This window comes from Lontra canadensis, unplaced genomic scaffold (assembly GCF_010015895.1).
Source record: "Lontra canadensis isolate GAN:19392208 unplaced genomic scaffold, GSC_riverotter_1.0 scaffold173, whole genome shotgun sequence".
NCBI classification, from domain to species: domain Eukaryota; kingdom Metazoa; phylum Chordata; class Mammalia; order Carnivora; family Mustelidae; genus Lontra; species Lontra canadensis.
The window spans coordinates 495,598-518,904 of NW_022631167.1; the positions used below are offsets into that span (position 1 = coordinate 495,598).

General features: G+C 52.8%; 1 protein-coding gene across 2 annotated transcripts in view; it reads left to right on the forward strand.

Moving 5' to 3' along the window:
* The window catches only part of ESRRB (estrogen related receptor beta), a 163,401-nt gene that overhangs the window by 40,239 nt on the left and 99,855 nt on the right, over positions 1 to 23,307 (forward strand). The window contains exon 1 of one of the 2 annotated variants that reach the window (XM_032846248.1): positions 20,268 to 20,673. The exons of the other annotated variant lie outside the window; for it this stretch is intronic. Coding sequence (XP_032702139.1) covers positions 20,624 to 20,673 — 50 coding nt within the window. The 5' untranslated portion in view covers positions 20,268 to 20,623. Of the gene's footprint in view, positions 1 to 20,267; positions 20,674 to 23,307 lie in introns of those variants that run through there. 2 annotated transcript variants of the gene reach the window in all.

Here is a 23,307-nt window from a genome sequence, read left to right on the forward strand (position 1 = left end):
TAAGGACGCTAATCATACAAGATTAAGGGCCCACCCTACCCCACTATGACCTCATCTTCACTAGATTACATCTGCAAAGACCATGTTTCTAAATGAGCTCACACTCACAGGTACTAGGGGCTAAGACTTCACAAATTTTAGCAGCCACAGTTCTACCTGTAACCACCATCAGTATCTTATCTTACATGTGAAGGACAGGAATGTTATCTCGTGTAGGCAAAAAGCTGGTTTTCCTTTCTCTTCCGTACACGTGGCTTCTTCTCATAAGCCTCTGGAAACAGGAACTGGGTTCATGTCAGCAGGGTACTCCCTCTAACTGATGAAGATCGTAAGCCCTGAGAAAGAAAGGTTTTGGCTGTCCTGTCAACTGCTGAACAGTGACTGACACAAAGATCTGCTGAATGAATGAGTGAGTGAATGAGTGAATGGATAGATGGATGGATAGGTGGATGGGTTTGGTGGTGGGAGCTCCAGAAGCTGTCAAGTTTTGACTGTATGACCCAAGGAAAATTACTTACCTGCCTTTGTTTCCTCTTATGTAAAATGGAAAGAGGCATGAGCACATTATTGGGAGTATTACGTGAGATACCATGTACTTGTATCAACTCAGTTGCTGGCACATAGAAAAGTATTGACTAAATGCTGATTAAATGAGAATCTGTTGGAGGCCATGGTTTGGTCTTTGAGTTTTACAGCTGGACCGATGCCAACCTGCTGAGTGGAAATGTGGCTACACACTTCTTGAATGCGGGGAAGGGTTGAGCTGCTTTAACCAGGGATCTGCTAGTGAGAAATGATTAACCCTCGGGTGGAAGGAAGAGAATGGATCACTGGACAGGGATTATCACAGAGGACTCGATAAGAGCACAGTTTGTGGGGCCAATCCCCGGGAGTTCAAATCCCAGCTTGGGCTCTTGCCAGCTGTGTGGCCTCTGGCACACCGAATCTTCAGTTTCTCCGACTGTAAAAGCGGAACAATAACAGCGTCTACCTGGTGGCCTCGTGGTAAGGATTCAACTACAGTGTGTGGCACATGGTGACAAATAGTAAGTTTACTATTATTAGGATCACGGTTGAGTCCTCTGCGCTGTTTGCTCCGAGCTGGATCCCTGGAAAACCTACCCCTCGTGCCGTGGGCTGACTCCGGGGAACGCAGGCTCTCACTCTCCTCTCCCCGGCGCGCACCCGGCGTGCACCTGCCTACCCGCCCCGGCACCGCGCCCGCGCCCGCGCCCACGCCCACGCCCACGCCCGGCAGAGCTCCGCGCACTCCGAGATCCAGCGCGCCCTCTGGTGGCGCTCGGCCGCGAGGTCCCCGCTACAGTCAGGCCAGCGGCGAGGGTCCCCCAGTGCTCTGTCCCGCGGTCCCGACGCGTCCCGTTCCGGGGCGCCCTTGTCGGTGGCCCTTCTCCGTGCGTGCGGTCTATAGGAGAAGCTCTCCGCGGCCTTCCGCGCGAGCGCGCCGCTGTCCCAGAGAGCGGGAGGCCAGAGGGCACCTCCTCATCGCGGAGGCCGGGGTCTGCCCTTCCGGTGCCGGCTGCAAGCGGGGAGCAGGGCTGACAAGCGGCTCTTTCGAGGCCCCCACCCCGCTACTTTTTTTCCTTACCGTGATGTTGAAGCCCTTTGGGCGGCTAAAAGCGCCTTGTTTCTGCGAATTTGCCCGTTTGAAGGTTTGCACCGTGTATCTTGGGCTCACCAGCTGTTTCCAACCCAGAAGCTAGAGGAGGACGGTTCTGGCTGCATCTGTTGCTTCCAGGACCCGTTGGGGCACCTTCAGCAGCAGCATCTCTAACGGTATTTAGTGCTAAGCCCTTGCCAGATGCTGTTCCAAGTGTGGGGCGTGTGTACCTCCTTTTGCTCCGAGAGCAGTAGGACCCAGAGGTGCAGTAGCACCTAGAAGGGAACCAAGGCTCAGAGAGGTTAGTGACTTGTGCAAGATCACACAGAGCAGGGCAGTGTGGCTCCAGGTTGATGTCACTAACCGCCCTGGCTTACGGCACCGCGGCTGAGTTCCGTGTAGTTAGCTGGTCCAGCTCGCCTGCCCTTGTATATGTGTGCCCTGATCTCCCCATCTAGAGTGCCCTTCCTCGTGCCCGGGACATCTGCTTGGCAAGGGCTTCTGTGAATTCTTCCTTGCCTCTCTGTGGCTCCAGGTCCCCCTCTCCCACCCCGTCTCTCCGTGTACCTGTCACCTGTGGTGCTTTGCTAGCCTCTGCTATGAGGCTGTGGACTTGCTGGCAGCCGGGAGCCCTTGGCTAGCTGTCTTTGCTCCTCCCACTGCCTAGCACAGCAGTGGGCACATGGCAGGTGCTCACCGGATGGAGGCAGGCTCCAGCAGCCACAGCCTTTTCCCAGGGGCCTATCTCCACATTGCCCTCCGAAGTGGGGAGGAAAAGTACATCAGTCCCATCTTAGAGATGGAAATGGCGAGGTCGTGGGGATGAGGGGTTCCTCCCACTCCACAGAGTGAACCAAACAGGAGATGTTCTCACACAGTCCCTTGTTCTGTGCTCTGCTGCTCAGGTCAGAGACTTGTGAGGGACCCCAAGGACCCGTGGCGTGGGTCATGGGGACAGAAGAGTAGGGGTGTCTATGCAGGGACATCCTGGGCTTTATCTGCGGGGGAGAGAATTTGAAATCAACGGTTGTTTCACTCTGCAGGGCCTCCCCTTGAAAGACCTCATCCTGGTGGAACATTTTCCTTCTGGATGTGTCTCCTTTCCGGGCAGCCTTCTTTGCCATCTGATGCAGTAGAGACCCTCCCGGGCACAGGGGTGCTGCTCCCTGGGGGCAGCCAGGGGCCGGGAGGCAGAGTGGGCACCCGTGAAGGCCTGGCCAGCCCTCACCCTTTCTCCTTTAAGTAGCGCAGTGTTTGTCTCTCTCCCCACCCCTACTGGGTGGCTCCCAGCCTTCACCATCCATTGTCCGTCTCCCCTTGTCCCCTCATCCCCTTGTCACCTCCCACTCCCCTTCTGGTCCACGCCCACCACACCCCAACCAGCCAGCTCACCGGTCACTCCCATCTGTGTCAGCCTGGAGCACGGCAGGCATTTCTCCTGCTGTAGTGAGCTCTTCTTAAAGAGAATGATCAGGTCTTCTGTTCCGTCTGCCTCCCGCTCAGGGGCCAGCACAATGCTGGGATCATGGATGCTCCAGAAGGGGCAAGTCGCTTAGGTCCGCAGAGCCTCGGAGTCCTCCTCTGTGACATGGAGATAATGTAGCCCCGTGTGTGAGACTGTGCATCGGGGTACCTAGCACAGGGTCCAGCAGGCAGGAGGCAATACTCGGGGTTCATTCCGCGTGTTCCCTGTCAACACAGGCCGCCTCAGCCTCCGACCTCCTGCTCTGATTGGGGATGACCCACAGTGAGTAGCACATGTGCTCTCTCCCTCCTCCCCAGACCCAGAGGACTGGTGTTCAGAGGTCCAGTGCCCTCTCCTCTGTATGCCTTTCCTGCACCTTGGGGGACTGGCGGGGACAGGCGCGAGCTTCAGTGGGGTCTTGGAGGTTCCCCAAGTGCCCAGCTGGAGCCCTAGGAGCTGCCAGTAGACATCAGTGCATGGCTGTCATTGACTTGATCTGTTCCAGAGCCCCTTCCTACCTTCTCCACAGGCGACAGATGAATGGATGGGTGGGGTGCTGGGGACAGGGCTGGGATTTCTGACCTGGTGCTTGCTGTGTTTGTGAGCAATGGCCCAAGGCATCACCCTTTCCCCACCTGGCTGCATCTTCAAGCCAGAGCACTGGTTCCCACAGTGTGTGCAGGGGTAGGTTCATCAAATGTGATTTTCTAAGAGTCGTCTCCTGTTACCTCACTTCATCTGCACAACAATCCTAGGAGCTAGGTACGGCATTTCCCACGTTTTACAGATAAGAAAACAGAGGAACTAGCTCTGGAAGCCGTGGTCCCCAGACCACAGCTGTACTCCCTCCAGATGGCAGACACGCCTTTTCATGTAAACCCCGAAGCCTGATTTCTTCTAGCCGCAGCCTGATTTCTGGCCCGTGTCCAAGTGGGCCTGCCAGTCTCACGTGACCCAGGTGAGCGAGCGCTCCCACCACAGACCCCCCAGCTCTGAGCCGGCTGCAGATTCACCCTTCTCTCTGGGTACTGCCCAACTTCCCAGGGAAAAAGGAAAGGGGACGGAGAGCGAGCAGCCTGTGGGTAAATAGCCGCTCCCACCCTGCCTTATCAGGTGCGCAGCCTCGGCAGCTGGACGTGTACTGTGGATTGGAACTCACTCTTACTCTCTCGTCCACCTTTATGCTCCCTCATTGTGCCCCTCTGCCATGATTTCCGTCTCTCCAGAGGACAGAAAAGGGCTTTGTTGAACCTTCAACTGGCCACTAAGAGTTTCTTCTGGCGATCCCCAGGGAAGGTTTACCCTCTCCTCGAACCACCCCTGCCCCAGGTTAAGTTGTCCCACTCCGGGCTCCCACCTGCCATCTGGCCAAGCTGCAGCGCAGCTGAATGGGGCAGGGAGAGTGACCGGCGGTGGGGGGTGGGGTGGGGGGGGGTACATTGGGTTGCCGGCAGTGCTCATTATCACGATCTAGGTGCTGGGTATGCAGACATGTTCATTTTATGAAAATCCAGTGAAATGTACCCCTTAGATATGGGAGCATATCCGTGTGTGTACTTCAATGGAAAGCTGAAAAAGAAAAGAAAAAAAAATGAGATCTTAAAAACAGAAAGGTGATCACCTCATGTTCAATAAGACACACCGTGAACTGCAGCCTGTATGATCAGTGAAGGTTTTTTTTTTTCCCCTAAAATGTATTCTTAGTAAAAAATTAGTCATGAATGTTTTCAAAAGTCCTTTCGTCTGGGTTTGTTTGAAGCTGGAGACATGGTCTGCAAGAAGATAGACTTAAGAGATTATAATACTTAATATTTGGGAAACCGCTAAAGTAGTGGTTTCCAAAGTGGTGCGTGCATGGAAATCTTCTAGATGACTTGACCACTTGTTAGAATACAGAGTGCAGGGACCCACCCAGGTGTGGGGCGGGCCAGAGACTTAGCATTTTCAACAACTTCCCAGGTGATACCAGTACTGTTTGGTCTGCAGAACCCACTTTGGGAACCGATGCTCCGAAATAACCCCCTAGAATTCCATGCACGCTGGTAGGGTAGGACCATTGCTGATGACCAGCGAGGCACAGTCTTCCTTCTGCTAAACCCAAACAGGTGCTAGGTCTTGATAATAATAATTCTATCCGCCAAGAGGATGTCAGTGCCCTTGATCATCTGACACTCTGCTCTGGGTGGGATAGATTGATTGGGCCCCCTTGTGATGCCTTCCAAACGTGCTTCCTCAGGCTGGTACTGGGGTTGCCGGGTGTGAAAGGGACAGAGAGACAAGGGGAACGTCCAAAGTAAAACTCTGGCATTGAACCTTTAGAACACAAGCGAGTGCTTTTTTCGGGGTTGGCGTTTATTGAGCAACGACTCTGGTCCAAGAGCCTGAGGTCCACGCGCCGGGAGGGAGAGCTTGATACACCTTGTCAAGTTCATTCTCAGGACCACCCCCTGGGGGTCAGTATGATCATTATCGCCTCCGTGGCCCAGAGACTCAGAGAGCCGAGTAGCTCCTACCTGGAAGAGTCCGGGTGGAAGGTGGGAGCCTGAGCCTGGGGCCCAGTCCAGACAGAGCCAGTGGACGCTCAGTCACCCCCTCCTAGAGATGCACCTGTGGGAGCAGCCAGGGGGGACGGGAGGCCAGGGCTGTCTGCAGACAGAGGAGGGAAAGGATGGCTTGCCTGGGAAGAGGAGGTGAGGAGGTAGGCTAGGGGGAAGGTAGGCATGCGGAGGGAGGAGGAGGAAGCAGTGTGTGGGAAGAGATCCAGGAGGCAAAGGTAGCAGGGGCTGCATTTGCTAAGCGCCCAGGATGGCAAGATGTGCATCCCACAGCAGCAGGAGCCCCAAAGGCTGCTTGTCTGCATGTCCTTAGCTGTGGCCAGCTTCAGGGCCATCCAAACTCCACTGCTCCTTGTTTTCTGATTTTCTACAAGCCACAGAATAGAAAAAGACAAAGAAAGAGGCAAAAGGTGCCCCTTGGATGGCCCCAGGGCAGGAGGGGGCAGGCGGGGCTGGTTTTTAGCCACCCCAGGGTGGTGCTGCCCTGGCTCAGGGCCTCTGGGTGGGAAAACCCAGGCCAGAGGTAGCTCTTGCTCCCTTCCCTGGGGGAGCACAGCAGGTAGAGAGGGACCTACGGGCAGCTAGCAGCCCTGTTGCACTGTCCCGTTGCTGTGCTCTGTGTTTGGGCGGCAGTCCTGTCCTGGGCACACATCACAAATCTTGTGTACCTTGGCAGGGCTCCCCCCTCCCAGTACATGCTTGCTCTGTGCTCCTGCTCCTTCTCCAGGACTCCAAGATGCAATGGGTTTTGCAGCAGACCCTCACCTGCTGGGCTGCAGACAGAGGAACTGGAAGGATGTAGAGGGAGAGTGGCTCTGCCTGGAGGAGCCTGGAAGCTCTGAAGAGTCTGGATGGAGGGCAAGAGAGAGTCCCAGGCAGGTGTGCAATGCTTGAACACAGAGCGGCCCCGCTTCTAGGAGAGAGTGGCCCAGAGCACGTCCCGGGCACCAACCCATGGGTTTAACAACTCTTCCTTTCCTGTGGACAGAGATGGCAATCGGGTGGGGGTGGGGGTCTCCCTTTGTTTTGAGCCTATATTTCTGTATTGGAGGGACCTGACCAAGCCTACTGCTTTGCAGGCTGCCTTATCATGGGGGCTTTCCTGTGCTGAGTTTAACAAGTACTGAATATAACTGATCTGACAGATTATAAAGATGCGCTACCGCTCTGCCCCACTGAGACCAGGCACCTGCCTACCTTTTGGGGCTGTTCCATCTCCAACTCCAAGGACATGCTATTGATCTTCACTATCTTTTCATTCCACAAACCCCCCACTAAGAAGGGACCCAGGAATGTCACCCAGAGGGTGGATTGACTTTATTTCCCCCTTGTCGGATGGAAGGTACTCTTCTGCCTCTGGTCGTGAGCTAACAAGATCCATGAGACAATCTCCAGCAAGGGGTTTGAAATGACAAGGCAACTTAACACATGTAGAGCTTCTGCCCTGTCTGGAGAAGCTGCCACCTGGCTCCTCAGGCAGACCTCGGACAGGGAGCTCTCTCACCCTGTTGGTCACAGAATCATGAAAGGACACATTTGAGAAGCCAATCCTGTGTTTTCATTACACTGTACCTTCCTACATCAGAGATGGTCCCAACACATCCCAGATGACTTGGCTACCCAGGGGCCTGACAGGCGGGCTCAGGGCTCATATGCCCCCGCCTGAGATGCTGTCTGATGCCATTCAACATAGCTGCACTGAAAAGTCCTCAGAGGTGGGAGGCTGGGGGGTAGACGGGACCTCAAAGTGTTTAGCTTCCTCTCCCACACAGCAGCGAGATGAGACGAGCTCAGCTGTGGGAGATTGATTAACCCTTGTCTCTCCATTACCTCCAAAAGTTTCTTTGGGGGAAGAAATGGCCAGTGTTTGGACTTTTACACATTGATGACTCTAACTCTGAGATTAAGAAATGGGAGTGATATGCACACTTCTGAGGGTGGTCTGGGCAATACCTGCTGTGATTAACAGGAGTGAGAAGGAGAAGGGAGGATTTCCAGGGAGGCAATGAGCTTGGGCCTGAGGAATGGCGATTCTTCTAAGCCCGGTTGAAGGACTGAGATCTCATGGAGCTGTTAGGTCAGCCTGAGATTCCATGTTTGAATCAGAACAAAGACTCAAAGCACACCCAAGGGCATCTCTAATGGGTGGTCCTGACGGTGTGGCCTTGACCGTAATCACGGAGCTCCCCAGGCATTCAGCACCTGGGTCATGAGGGTGGGGAGCTGACCTGTGAGGTGGACAGAGGGTTGCTGGACAGTTATCCCTAAGAAGGCGCTGCTCCCCCTCCTCGCGGATCTGAAGATAAGACAGGACAGAGAGGGAGCAGGCTGTCACAGTGTACAAAGTCAGCCACCGGCTAGTGCCTCAGTTGTACCCCCCAGGGGGGCTGAGCAGAATGTAGATGATGGATATGTTCTAGAGAAGATCGCAGTGGGAGGCAGCCTTTCCCTTCCTGGAGTTGAGCTCAGGACCTCCGTTGACGAAGGATGGAGTGGGACCAGAGTCTGCTGACCAAATACCATGTGCCAGGCACCACGCACAGTACTGTAGACACACGATCCTGCAACAGACCGTTGTAGAGATTTCCAGAAACCTGGGCAGGGAGGAAACATGTCCCAGAGTCAAGGCTAATGACAGGCAGAGTGAGGACTTGAGCTCGTCTGCTTGTCTTTATCTGCCCGTGCCTCTCAGCGGCGTCCCCCAGGGACTTGTGACAGGACACATTTACCTGGAGACACTCTCCCATCAGCGCACGGAGTGTTCCTTGTAATTCACAAAGTGTTAGTTTGTGTCTGGAGTCACCCCTTATGCTCCCACTCAAGAAAGCACGTGCCATTGCCAAGTGAATGAAAGTGACATCAATACTATTTAATACCATTAAGTACACCGTGAGAAAAGTACTCAACCAATGTTAATATGCCCAGTAACCGTCTCCGTGCTTGATAGCAAATCCACTTGTGTACTTCCTGGTGCTGAGAACCCCAAGCTGCCTGCCTCCATGTGGTGATGAATTTGGTCCTTGCTCACAACTGTGCCACAAGGCCAGCCGCCTAAATGGGGCTGGCCTCGTTCTGAATCGGGAAGGACATGGATACAAAAAGCAGGCGTGTTTGGGCAGGCTGCTACGTTTTAACCATGGCTTCTACCAACATGGCCCCAGGGACTCCGAATAGGGGTTGCCCAGACAACCCTCAGAAGTGTGTGTATTCCTCCCATTTCTTAATCTTGGAGGACTGGTCGAGTTGATTGAGTTGATGCTCTTTAGAGAACCCTGATTTTAGAGATATCCTTTTGATTTTCAAAGTGCGCCCCAGGGAGAACGAGGGATTCTATGGAGGTGGCTTGTGGATTTCCTGCTGGGGGTGGGGGGAGGACCCACTTGCCTGAACCAGAAAAGCTCCTCTTCTGCTGTTTCATATAACAAAGTCCTGGGTACAGTTCCACCTGAAGAAAGACTCTATGGGGCTCTTTTTGTAAAGCTTGGAAACCATTGCTTTAAAATGATGCTTTTGGGGGCTTCTGGGTGGCTCAGTCGGTTAAGCGTCTGTCTTCCACTCAGGTCATGATCTCGGGGTCCTGGGATCAAGCTCTGCATCGGGCTCCCTGCTCCTCAGTGAGTCTGCCTCTCTCTCTGCCTTTGTGCTCTCTCGTACTCTCTCTCTCTCACTCCCTCTCAAGTAAATAAATAAAATCTTAAGAAAAATAAAAATTAAAAAAAAAATGATGCTTCTGTGATTCCCATAGGTAAAAAGTGTGCTTGCTTGTGGGCGAGTCTGTCTGGCGGACCAGCCAGTTGGCTGTTACTGAGGAGCTGTTAAGGAACAAAGTCTCTGGAAAGACCCACCACCCTCTGGCCCATGCTTTGATGCTGGGGCAGGACCTGAGGCTCCTTGGTGGAATGGCTGGGTTAGTTAGGATCCTAGGAATGAAAGGAGACGTGCATTGTTGATGTTGGAAGAAACAGGGAAACAAAACCAATTATTGGATCTCACCAAGACCTTTCAAACCACAAGGAGGGGGAGGGGAAGGAATAGGAGGACCACGAGGAAACCAGATCTCCTGAATTTTGTAGGGAGCTTATTGGACCTCGAGAGGCGACCCTCAGATTTCTTGGGCGTGTCTGCAGTAATCACTGAAGCGTGTCCAGCTGGTTTCAAAATTGCTGCCCATTTGAACCTGCTCCAAACCAGCAAATTGGCCCTAATGAGGAAATTTAGCTTGGCAGAAGATAGTCTTCTTTTCGTCACGTCCTCCTTCTTCCGGCTGCCCTTCACCTTCTCCGAGTCATATAAAGTTAAAATCTACCCTTTGGCATCATTCCATAAAATCAGTGGGTTTCCTCCCCAACGTTACACTGCTTCTCACGTTTTCTCCCTCCAGGACTGAGAACGCAGTCATTCCGATTCGAAAGAACTTCTCCGGGTCTTGGCTAAATACACGAACGTGGGGATAGGTTGGCCCATACTGACCTCCCAGAGGCTACGATCCTGAAGTCCTCTTACAGATCCGTGGATTAGGCCTAAGCACCCATCTTCCCAGTTACCCATGGCACTTGGGTTCTCAGGCTAGCCCATGAAAGCCTCTTCTTCTGTCAGAGGACACGGCACTGTCATGGACTCCACTAAGGTGACATGGGTTAGACAGAGCAAAGGTTTGGGGGTGAGCCAGCATTGGGTTCTAGTCTCGGATTGTCTTCTGGCCATTCGCACTTAACCCTGGAAGCTTCAGTTTTCTCCTCAGTAGATTAAATGAGAGGGATGACACGCACCGCGGGTGTCAGCTGGGCCTGATGACCCGAAGTGAAGGCCAAGTGGCAGGATAGGGCCGAGTGTCCAGCACAGAGTGGGTGCTCAGTAAGTGTCCGTCCCCTCCGCCCTCTCCACTCTGGTCACTGAGTCTGAAGACTCATGCTAGAGTTGGCGTTCTCCCATGAACCAGGAAAAAGAGGGAGAAAATGAAAATGTTAGCATAGTAGTGATGGACCGAAACAGAGGATCGGGGAATAGTGAATAAGAAATAGAGTCTTCATGGCTGGGATTTGGTAAAAGGCAGAGTTCTTCAGCTGGAGGGGAATGGAGTAGATGGGGCCATGGTGAAGATGCTGAGGGGATTTCGGGGCTCAGGGCTGGTTGTCAGTGATCCGTGTGGAGATGAGTTCCCCTAAAACTGTCTTAAGGAAATGTGCGCATTTGCCTTTTCTCGTTCTCAGGACAGCTAGCCCAACTGGGGCCCCCGAGACGAGGAACAACTGGGCGAAAGGAGGGATGGTGGGCAGACCTTGAATGCGTGACACCTGGAGACTTAGCATAATCACGGAATAACTAATAGTCAGCACTATTTTCCCAATTTGTGGGTTAATTTAAAAGCAAACCGTAACACTACAGAACAAAGAATAAATGTCTACCTTAAAAATATGGTACGAACCCAGGGAAACTTTTCACGTAGGGACTGTTATTGAACTAACAAATATCACAGCTCCTAGTTCTGCCCTAACATTGCTTTAACTTTTAAATGCAAATGAAAACGCCAGGTGGTCACATAGAAGAACAGGACGGAAGCACCTCAGGGGCCTTCTCTGTCTTTAGAATCTCTGTGTGTCAATGCTCCTGAGGGGCGCCTGACTGGCTCAGTCCCTTAAGCGGTTAAGCGGCTGCCTTGGGCTCAGGCTCAGGTCATGATCCCAGGGTCCTGGGCTTGAGCTTTGTTTAGAATCAGGCTCCCTGTTCAGGGGGGAGCCTGCTTCCCCCTCTCCCTCTACCACTCACCCCTGCTTATGCACGTGTGCTCTCTACCTCTCTGCCCCTCTGTGTCAAATAAATAAATTAAACTTTTTAAAATAGAAAAATAAAAATAAATCCACCCATTAAATACAGGATCTATATAGAACACAGGCTCTCAGACTCACTGCCCCTTACGTGAGCCAGAACAATTCCGAACCACTAGGAATCTACTCTTGAGAACAGCCCCCCGCCCCCCCCCCGATGTCCCCCGCAGCTATGTATAACTAAGTTAGTGTGTGTGGGGGGGGGGGCTGACTTTGGAAATTCCACCTGGAATGCAATTTGTATTAAAGAATAGGTATAGAAAACATACTAATTTGGAATTTACCTGTGTTATGAAAATCCAACAGCAATCACAACTCAGAACAATAAGAAATTTTCTTGGGGAGAAGTATCTTTTTTTTTTTTAATTAATTAATTTATTTGACAGACAGAGATCACAAGTAGGCAGAGAGTCAGGCAGAGAGAGAGGGGGGGAAGCAGGCTCCCTGCTGAGCAGGGAGCCCAGTGCAGGGCTCCATCCCAGGACCCTGAGACCATGACCCGAACCGAAGGCAGAGGCTTTAACCCACTGAGCCACCCAGGTGCCCCTTGGGGAGAAGTATCTTATCACTGACATTATTTTGACTTGTTGGAGTAAGGTGATGAACAAAGGAGCTTTTTGTCAGCTTTAGTGTTGTCTTTACGACTGTACAGATGATGACTTCTTATTGTTTGCCTCCAAGGTGGCCTGTTGCCAGTGTCTTGCCTGCCACAGGTGTACCACCAGGCGTGGCAGACACTTACTGGGTTGCTGACTCCACCACCATTCCTGCTTCCTCTTCTAACAGAAGTGGGTTCATTTGTCCTTGAATATTAACGTTCTCGGGAAAAGTGACCCTTCCCTCAGATTCCGGGAGTGAGTGTATTTGAAACCAATCATGGTTATCCATTTCTCCTCTGACAGTGACTGGTTTGAGGTGAGCATATGACTGGATTCTGGCCAAGAAGATGGGAGGATAAGCCTGCAGGGGTATAGGGATGGGGAAATCTTAGGAGAGATCTGCCTCTGGACTAAAATCAAATCAAAACCAACAAATGAATGACATAAAGATTAAAAAAAAAAAGAAGGACCTAAAGATCAACATTTTCCCCAACATAAGCACACATATGCACACTCCCTTCCTGGATTTGGACACAGCTAGGTGAGAAAGGGATACCGATGTCCCAGAACTATCCTTCAACCACAAGGGAACAAGGTAGAATATGCTAAAGATGGCCGGCCAACAAGGTGAAACCATGGGCCCCTGGAATTCTGCTGTGTGAGGAGGTCATGGACCCCCTCCACCTGAAGCCACTTGACTCTCCCCATGGCTGAAGCCAACAGCTGAAGTTAGGGGTGTGCGTGAGGGAAGACTATGGTCACCTGAGGAAGTAGCTGAGCTCAGCATGAAGGAAACCAGGGAAGGGAGGGCACCATATGTACTGGGCCTCACGCGTATGGACGGGGAGGAAAGAGAGGGGAATGGGGAAGGGGGGAGTGCTGGTTAGCTCCAAATGACACCATTGATCTGAAACTTTTGGCAACTGAATCAGAACCATAGGGTCTGAGTGGATGGTGAGTGGGCAGGTGGGCGGGGCAGAGTCCACTGGGCCTTTGTAAACTGGAGAGTCTGTCAGTCGGGTGGGGACGAGCCACAGTTATCCATCCAATCATTGCACTCGAGCTCCCTCTCCTCTAACCAAGGAAAGGGGTAGTAGATACTAAGGTAACTTAAATTGAGAGAAAGTCAGTGGCCCTAGACTGGCCCCCCATTTGCTGACTGTCTTTATCTTAGTCCCTTAGGAAAACAGAGCCTGAGGCAAGCATTAAAATGCTGACACCTTCTTTGGGTGGTGGAAGCCCAGGGATGATAGAAGGGGGACCTGAGTGGGGACGAATGCCAAGCAAGTGTGTCACGAAGTGCTGCTTCGCTGCCTGCCGTTTCCTACCCAGCCTCCAGGAGCCTGAGCAGGTTGCTTGGCACGTGTGTGTCTTTTCTGGAAGGTCTCTACAAAGAAATAACCGTGAAACAGCGCCCAGAGGGCAGCAAAAGGAAGGAATTCAGAGAGCTCCCCTCCTACACTTCTGGGGTACATTATGTGACCCCTTAGTGAGCTAGGTCTTAGGCACTGGCAGTGGGGATATGGCCTGAGTGGGTTACTGACCAAGAGAGAGAAAGGGAGGTGGTTAGAAGGAATGGAGACAGCCCTACAGAGAGAGTATGTGAGAGAGAAACATGGTACTTGGACCCAAGCCTTTGTCCCACACACAGAGACAGCCCATCCCTCCTCATCCGGTGGTTGTCCCTCTCCTTGTGGGGCTCAGCTACCTGCAGGAGGCCTTTCACATCGTCTCCAGCCCTCTCCAAGTCCTTTCCAGTCTGCCTTCGAAGCAAGTCCCTCAGGGCTGGGCATAAAATTCCATCTGTGCTTTTAGTAAGGGAGAGTAAAGAGCAATTATTGCTGCTCCTTGCTCGGCTGGGTTTTGTAGAATTACCCCAAAGCAGTGTTTGTCATGCCATTGAGCTGGAGGCCCATGCTTAATGTGCTATCTGTTCTGACCCCAGATATCTCTCTGCATCGCTGCCCTCCCGCCAGCTCTCCTATGGGCCGGCTCACTCTAGGGTCACTGCTGACAAGTGTGTTACTGGTGTTTACCCATATTAAATCTTGTATCGTTGATTGCCTTTTGCCCACCCCTGTAAACTCTGGTTCTTCTGCCGTTTCCCTTCTTGCCTAGTTTTGTCCTTCTTGGGGAGGCAAAGCCTCCTAAGTCAGGGACTCTACCGAAACTTCTCATTCCCAACTGTTATGAAAAATAAAGACGTCAGATCTGGTTCTGTTACAAAGCGTGAACCTTCATCTGGAATTGGCACTGACCCGTTTGTAATTATGCTGTTTAGAGCTGTGGGGAGTTCACCAATGGGACTGGTTTCATTACAATATACATTTGTGAAGGTAGTGGTCGGGCAGCACTTTTCTCCTATAAGAACACAGGTAAAAGCTATCATCTCAATCATGCTTTATAGAGAGAGAGCACTTTACAGTTTATAAACCATGTACATTTGATTTTTTTCTCAAACCTAAAAGCATTTGCTGTTTTTTCCCCTCTCCATAGAGCATTTTATTAGAGCAAAAATAAAATGCGTTTTATTCTGAAAAAAATAATGAAATCAGAAGCTCCACCTTAATTGAGCCATTAGGAAATGAAAACACATTTGAATGTTCCCAGTTTTGAATTTGGTGTCGTTAATGCCCGAGACAAGCTTAGCCAACATGTTTCTTTGTTCCCACTTAATAATAACCCTTGACGTGTGTGTGGGCTTTTGGACTAATTTTCCACAAGTTTTGTGTGTCTTAGGATTTCTCTAAGATAATTATTCTTGAGACTAGAGATGTACATGGAAGCATAATTCGTGGGGTGCAAAGCAAACTGTTCATTCTTTCTGTGGCCTGCGTTGACCAGGAGGTTTTTGCAGTTAAAACTATCAACAACCACAGAAGGTGTCCTTTTCCCAGGGATGAGACCCTAGACACAAACTGCATGTCTTACTATTCGAAACCAACTCTGTTTTATACTTACATTGATACAAAAGTCACAAGAAATTGGATGATAAATTAACGTGTGATGCAGACACAGAAAATAAGGTCAAAGTTCTTTGTTATAAGGAAAAAAAACCCCACATGTACTGTAATGGAAAATATTTAATTAGATCATTCACTCAATCAATAGTTAGTTGTTCAATGCCTCTTAGGTCCCAGGTACTATCAAACCACATTCTCCATCCCCCCCCGCCCCTCCTCCTCCTCTTCTTCTTCCTCCTCCTCCTTCATTTTTCCCCCCAGAAATTTGGCAGAGGACAAAGCTATCACGTTCCTGATGTGTTCTTATTCTCCCGTCGATCAGGAGGGAAGAAGATCTTAGTTTCTTTGGAGACACCTATCTCTCCTTTCTCATCTCCCCAACTTGCCTGCTTGCTGCAGCCGCCATCTTGCACGGGACCACAGGAAGAAGGAATCTTTTTGGTAGACAGAGAACTTTAATATACTATTCAGCTCTGTTGGTGAGAATGGGATATTGAGGCTCAGGGAAAAAAAAAAAAAATGAATACAGGAGCTTTGAAATATCTGGAAGCTATTCCAAGACCCCCAGTAGGGATTTCTGATCATGCAATGGATGGCGGTGGTGGGAGGAGACCCAAGCGTTTATTCACCAAGACATCTCCTTCATACTTCATCTTCAGTGTCATGGCGGCAATGCTAATGTACATGAGACTTCTTGCCCCAATAATGGGCCATTACAGCTTCAGGAAAAGCCATCATGTTTCCGCAGCATTTATCTGTCAGCAGGAGACTATTATGGGAGCACAAACTCACATTGTATTAGCGTTATCAGTTAATTATGATCCTTGGGACATGCGCCAGCCAATGGGCCGACAGTCTGCTGACCACCACTCAGGAATATAACCCCACACCCCAAATTCAAGCATGTGAGAAGAGAGGGGGCCCAAAGAGGGGTGCGGCTGGGGACATTTTCCCTGGCCGGGCGTCCATGGAGCCCTGGCTTGACCATCACTGTCCGCAGAGACTCACGGGTTAGGCTCACGGTCTAGGCCAGACCCACCTTTGTCATCGTGGACGGTCAATGGATACGTTTCCTGGACCTGCCTCCCCCGGCCCTCACTCTGGGGTGGATCGAACACAGGCTTGGACTGTGATTCAGACGGTTCCACGGAGACGTCTTCTCCTTCCCGCGCCGGTGATAAGAAGTGGCTACACGCTTGTGTATTTCCCGAGGCATCATCTCACCTGGAAACGTGGGTTCAGGGAACCTGAGGGTGAGCGACAGGGGCGGCATCCCCCAACAAACAGTGTCCCTCTCCAAAAATTCTTGTTGGTTCTTATCTTTTAGTGATGAAGCCATCAGGTCCTCTGCTCCCCCTGGGGCCCACACTGAGCTCCCCAGCTCCTGCTGAGTGACCCTGCCAGAAGGAGTGGGAAAGCCTCTGTTTGTGGGCCCACAGCAGCACAGGACAGGGAGGGGATTCGGGACTCCGAGAGACAAGATATGCTGCTTGCTGCTTTCTGTGTGTGTAGAAATGACAGGTGTCCGGGGAGGCTGCTGCAAGAGAGGGAAGGTTCTGCTAAAGGTGGAGATTTTCACAGGCCCATGGCAAGGAGTGCTGAGGGGGGTCAGCTGCGGAGATCATGGCAAGGCCACTTGGGTGGACCTTGAGGTCGGGGTACAGGTACTGGGACAGCCCATGTTAAGGCCTTAGCCAGACTGGGATGGGAAAGAGTGGATAGTCCGTGTCAGTCCGTGTCCAGCTATCCACAACACACTTGGTACTTTTTTGTAGCTGGGGAAACACAGGTTTGAGGAACAGACCATTCTGTTCCAGGCTGTGTCTGGTTATGTTTTCCTCCTCCTCTGCCAGCTGGAGCATTTCTCATGGTGGGACAGCAGGTCAGGAAATGGGTGTCCACCAATCCGTGCCTCCTTTTTCTCCCAGGAATCCATGTGGGGAAGGGTGTGGATACAGCAGTCTGGTCCCCACCAGGTGGAAGTGTGTGTGGAGGGTGTTGCCGGTGGCACTGTTCTCGTTTGGCTTCATGTTCTTTAGCAAAGAGTTTGAACTTGGGGGAAGAAAAAGGAGGGAAAGTGAAGAGACACGTGCACAAAGGTTTAGGAGTTTAGGAGTTGAGTAAGTAGGCCCCGAAGATGGTGTGCTTTGCCCATTATTCACCGTGTGACCTTGTGTAGGTCACTTCTCCACACAGGGAAATTTGTAAGTTTCCTTATTTGTAAAGGCCAGTGATGGTTTTCGATTATTCTCCAAGCCCCTCCCAGCTGTAAGTTTCTGTAAATGTAATAACGACCCATTTAAAGGAGTTTGTTCACAAGAACAAAATGAGCTGCTGTCCCCTTACACCATCCACAAGGACTGCGTCTAATGCCTTTGTCCCAGTCCCCTTTGGCTGACGTGCCCATGTGGGGCTGCCAGTACTGGGACGCAAGACAGTGATGGGGTGGGTGGCATAGAGCTTGGGGTTGGGTAGTGGTGGTGAGGGGTACACATAGCACCTGCTCTGGGTGAGCCCTGCAAGTGTTAGGTAGGTTGAAGGAACCCAAGAGCCCCGCCCACTCATTCTACCCCCACGCCCCACATCCCACCCCCACTGCCAACCCCTCCCCCCCACACCTTTGTGCTCTGGAAGAGAGAGAGCTGGGTAATGTCACATGGAGGCATCAGGAGCAGATCCAGAGCCTTCTGCACTCCAGATGGCACTTCCACCTCTTGAGCTAGAGGCTTGGGACCTGCCCCTGGCTTTGGGAAGGAGCCCCATCCTGTGACTTGGGTGAAGACAGAGCAGAGAAAGACTGGTCCCATGAACAGTATGGGGACCCCTTGCTCGGAGTTTGCCTGGAGAACCAGAGGAAAAGCTGACCCCTCCAGGCTCGGTCAGGTTATCAGTGTCCCCTTGCTGGCCAGCCCCCTTCTCCCCTCCAGCAGGGTCTACAGGCTGTCCTGCCAGGGAAGGAAAGAGAAAGAACTCTGCCCCAGGGCTGACTGTGAGGAGGCTGGACAAGAAGAAGGAAGCAGGTCTCAAGGACCTCATTCCCTCCCTGGTGGGTAATCGGCTAGTCCCCAGAGAGAGCTGCTCAGTTCCCTTTCTCCTCCTGCCTTGGACAGGTAGTGACTGCGTGTGAGCAGCAGCCTAGCTTCTTAACCAACAAAACCTCTTCTTTGCCCTCATTTGCCCCCAGTGGCTTTGAATCCAGTGCCCCGGGGCTGTGAAGTTGTCTTTCTTTTCTTATTCTATCAAGTGTGTTCTGTCTCCAGTTAAAATTGGTGCACCCACCCAGAGCAAGGAGCCACTGACCCCACATCACCTACTCCCTTCTGGGGCGGCCAGCCTGTCCCTCAGCAGGCCCTATCACCCCACCCCAAATGGCCACGCTTCTATTCATTCAACAAAATATCTATCAAGTCAACTGCTCTGTCCCAGGCACCATTAAGCACTGGGGATTCTCCTGGAAACAAAAACAGTCCCTACCCTTACAGGACTTATAATCGTGTGTGTGTGGGGGGGGGATATTACTCATACTGATACATATATCATCATAGCCTGAATAGCAGAAGGTTCTGGTGCCTTCCAGAAGGCGGGGCGTTCTAGGCAGCAGGTACAAAGACTGAGGGCAGTATGGCGCGAGCTGGGGACGGTGCAGAGGGACACACTGGAGTCTGTCCTGTGAAGCCTTCCTGTTTCCCAACTGGGACAAGGGAACATGAGTGTGCATTTTCCAAAGTGCTCCGGGGCTGCTGGACTTTTGGAGAAGGGATTTCAGGGGTCCTGGACAGGATACAGAGAAACCAGTCACTGAGGTCTTGGCCCGGGGCGGGGGCGGGGCGGGGGGTGCGGGGGTTGTGTAGAGGCCATGGTTAAGGAAAGAGTCTCCACACCCTGTTTCCGCCTCTAATACAACCAAGTACCGATGTGATTAAAAAAAAAAAAATAAATCCGGGGCTGCTGGGGGTTCTGCTGCCAGAGCAGACATCTTCATCCATCTCTCTGTGAGATGCCTGCCTGAGCCCTGAGCCCGGAGAATCCCGTGCGTTCCTCCACTTCTGCACACATGAAAAATCACAGCTCTGTTTCCCAGCCAGCACACGCTCACATTTATCCAAGTCAGGGATCATCTGTGGTCCTGCTGCCCGGTCCCCAGCCCCTCCTGGGGTTTCTCGCCAACCTCCCTGCTTTTATTCCTGAAGTGCTTGAATACTGCCCGAGGTTACACTCCATTTAGACCTTATTTTGATGATAAAATTATGTCTTCCCCCCTACGGCTCATTGTCATCTGTAGACTATAGGAGAGTAAGGTGGTGGTGTCTCCTGAGGGCTTCCCCCTCCCTTTTAAATAATTCTGTACCTATCCCCTCCCCATACTCATTGGAACCATCAAATTATTATCTCTGTGGCTGGCACATCTCAAAAGATGAAAAGCCCCAGAAGAAGGATTGGGGCATAACTTATAGCTTGTTTTGGTACAACGGCCGCCAATAATATCCCGGTTCTTGGAGGGAGCAGCAGACAGGGACGCAGGTGTGCTCGTAGCTGGGGATTCAGGTGTGCATGCGTAAGTGTCTACCTGCGGGCCTCGAAGTTGGTTGTTTTAACCACAATTGTATTTTCCTAAGCAGACAGGGATTTATTTGCTCAGGTCTGTGTCCTCGGCACATTTCTTAGCGTTGCCAATGAAGGGCATCATTTTATCCATCAGAGAGCATTTCATAGATGCACACCCTGTATCCAGCTGTAGGAGGGCAGTTCAGAACCAGCTGGCCCAGGTGATGAGATGGGAAAGGAGTTTGCTTCTCTCCTGCTCTCTCTGGCTGTGCCTCACCTGCCCACAGAACCCTTTGCACTTTTGTGCCCCCAGCCCGGCTTGAAGCTGTGAATTCCTAAGTCCCAGGCCTCCTCTGGGTGTGAGAGTGGAGCATTGGGACTCATTTCAATTTGTAAAACAGACCCATTCTAAAAGGCTGAGAGAGAGAGAGGTGAGTTTGCTGGGCCTGCCCGTTATTGGATAGGATGCCGGTGTGTGTGTGTGAGGGGGTATGTGTGTAAACAGCACATCCGTCAACCCCCCAGTCCCACTAGCCAGTTGGGCCTTTTTTTTTTTTTCTTTAATGGCGAGAGGACAGGCCTTTCGGCTCTACAGCTCGGTGCTCTTACTCCTCAGGAGGTGGGGACCTCGCCCGGGCGACTGATTCCATTGAAGTCTCTCAGGCTCACCCCCCTCCCCCCACCCCAGCTCGATTCTGTCACTTTAAGTCCAGCCCCTGAGAGATAGCCAATAGGAGCCAAACCATACATCAGTCTCCCAGCCTTAAAGCTACAGTAGGGTTAGTGGGCTCCAAGTCTCTGGTGCCCGAGCCTCCTCCACGGCTCCCCATCCCCTCTGCCCGCTGGAGTGCGTGCCTGAGTGGGAGCGCTGGGCTGTGCGCGCACGGCTCTCTGCCTCCCTCTCGCCCCGCCACGGCGCTCGCTCCCACTCTGCCTTCTCCCGCTCCCTGTGCCCCTGCCCGGACTCGCACCTCGCCTGTGCCCTTCACTCGCTCTTCCGCGTGATTTCCCCACCGCCTTTCTCCACCAACTGGGAATGCTAAAACGGGACTGATGGACGTGTCAGAACTCTGCATCCCGGACCCCCTGGGCTACCACAACCAGTAGGTGCTCTGTTTCTCGGTCGGTCGGTCGGTGTGTCTGTCTGCCCTCTGCCTGTCCCGCTGTCTCTGTCCTGGGTGTCGCAGTTCTCCTAGGCATTTTATGAAGTGGCAGGAACCCCGGGGGCGCTTGGAGGGGACGTCGGAGGGGGGAAAACCGCACACTTATGTGGGTTGCCTTCTGGGGGGGGGGGTGTAAACCTTCCTCTAACTTTTCCCGCACCCCCTTTTACAAGCCCTCACTTTTAGGTAAGAACAGCGTCTTCTTGTTCACCTTTTCGCTCTGATCTTCCCCCGCGGCGAGAAAATATTTGAGTTTCTGTGGAATAGGGAGGAGCTAGCCCAGAACAGGTGCGGGAATGTCGCAAGGATGTTCTGTCCCGTCCGAGAAAGCCTCCCCGGGAGCCCTTTGACTTTAATATTTCTTTCCGTACTGGGGACCACAAATGATCCCGGCAAGGGGCCCAAATCGGACGTGCCGCGCGGGTTCGGAAACTGCAGGCGGCCAGAGCTGTCTGGCCCCGCGGTCCCGGCGGGGCGCCCCGAGGGCGCGCACGGAGCGCGGTGGACGCGGGGCGCCCCAGCGGTGCGGGCGACGCGGCCCGGGGCGCCCCTCATGCCCTGCGAGAGGAACCCGCATCCCGCCTGGGGTGGAGACAGCCGGCCCGGTGCTGCGGCGGAGGCAAAGTTGGTTCGCGGCTTTGGGGGAGGCTGCGCGCGGCGGAACTGACGGGCGTGTTTTCCGTGCCCCGGGGCACCTTCGCGCTCGCCTCGCCCGAACCTGGGGTTGTCCGAGCGGCGTGGGCGGCGGCGGGGCTGCGGGACCGGACTCTCAGGCACGGCCGGTCCGGGGGTTGGGCGGCGCGCCGGGCGCGCAGAGTGGGAAAGTGGAGAACCCATCCCCCGAACGGCGTGTCCAGCTCCGGGTTCTCCGGGGTCCTGCTCCGGCCACCCGTGGTTTCCCTCCTCCAAGGGCCCTCCGCGCGCGTCGCCCCACTTGCTCGGTGACCTGCCCCGGTTTCCCCTCCGGCGCTCCGCGTCCCGCAGCGCTCGGGGCCGGTGTCCCGGCGTCTGCGTGCGGGCGCGCACAGAGCGGTCGCTCGGAAGGCGTACAAGAACAGTAGAATGGAAACTCTGGGTTCTCGCGGACCTGCTTAACTTCGTGCTCTTCTTCCTCTTTTTTTTTTTTTTCCCCCTGAAGCAAACTAAACTACTAAAGTCAGTGCTGGCTCCACCATCCTTCATTTTTGTACCCCACCCCCCAAGGAACCCCGACGTCCCTGAAATAAATACTCTGGTAACAGGAAGTGTGCTTAAACCCCTCCTCGCTGCACAGACGGCCTCCACCCCGGTGGACCACGCGTGAGAGAGGAGGCAACTTCACGGCAGCGTCTCCTGGCGATGACCACACCGGCCCCGTCTCCACGCTGACCTTTTTCGTTCTAGTTTTAGGATTTCCCCCGGCAGAGGGTCCTTTAGGTGCCGCCAGAGCGTCGGAAGAAGGAGATGAGTTGGGATGGACGATAAGGGGAGTCTTTAATTATAATGGATTCAGATTTCCATCAGCCGGAAAAGTGTCTTTTCGTTCTCTTTAAAGGTTACACTGATCCCAGCTTGTGTGGCTGGTGGGGGTGGGGATGGGGGTCGTGCCCTAAGATGCTCCATCCTAAAGCGGAGTGGGAGTCGCCAAAGAAGCCTCGGGGTGGGTGAGTGGGGCTCTGAACAATGTTTGATGCTTGTGGGGCATCTCCTCACATAAAATTACCAAGTATGACAAATATTGGATATTTAAATTATTTAGGCTCCCTCTCTCCAGAGGTGACTTCTTTAGCTGAGCTGGAAATATCTGTGTATTTGTCCCTGGCTCAAGTCACAGCCAATAAATATGAAAATTCATATGGAGGAAGTACATCCTTTGATTATGTTGGCCAGAAAAGCAAGGAGAGATGGAGGGTTTAGCTGCCGGATAATCCATCGAGGGGATGAGGTGACGGCCACCCTGGCTTGAATCTGAGGAGAAATATGGGCAAAGAGGGAATGTCAGGGAAGCAGCAAAAGGGGAATGAGGGAGTCGAGGTCCTGGGTGTCTGGGAAGAGTCTCAAGTGGAAATCATTTTTGGAGTAAGACTGACAGTGGTTTGGATTCTCTCGCCTCCCTGGTTTCTTTGCAAAGAATTCACTTCTCACTCCGCGGGTCGCAGGAAAGGCCAGAAATATACCTGCCAACTCCACTGGGGAACTAAACATCCCTGTGAGATGCCATTTCTCAAAGCCCAGGCAGGACCTGCTGGGCAGAGGCAGCCCCTGGTGTTGGGGGAGCTGGTCCCGTGTGGAGATGCACGCCTCCCCAGGGAGGGTATGCTGCTCTGGTGCAGGGGCTCAGAATTTCCTAGGACGAGCTGGTGGAGGTCAGAGGCTGGAGTGTGGGGGAGGCACCTTTCTGACCTGACTCCCCCCCACCCCCCCCCCACCCCGGCCAGGGCTTCATGACAAGTAGCTTTAGAGCCATTGGTAGGAAAGTAAGAAACGGGCGACTGCATTCTTTGGCGTGTTGGAAGGACAGTAGGATGACTCCATCCATTACCCCCGGTGCTAATGTTTCTCCGGGAAAGTATACATGAGTGGGTTTGTGTGCTC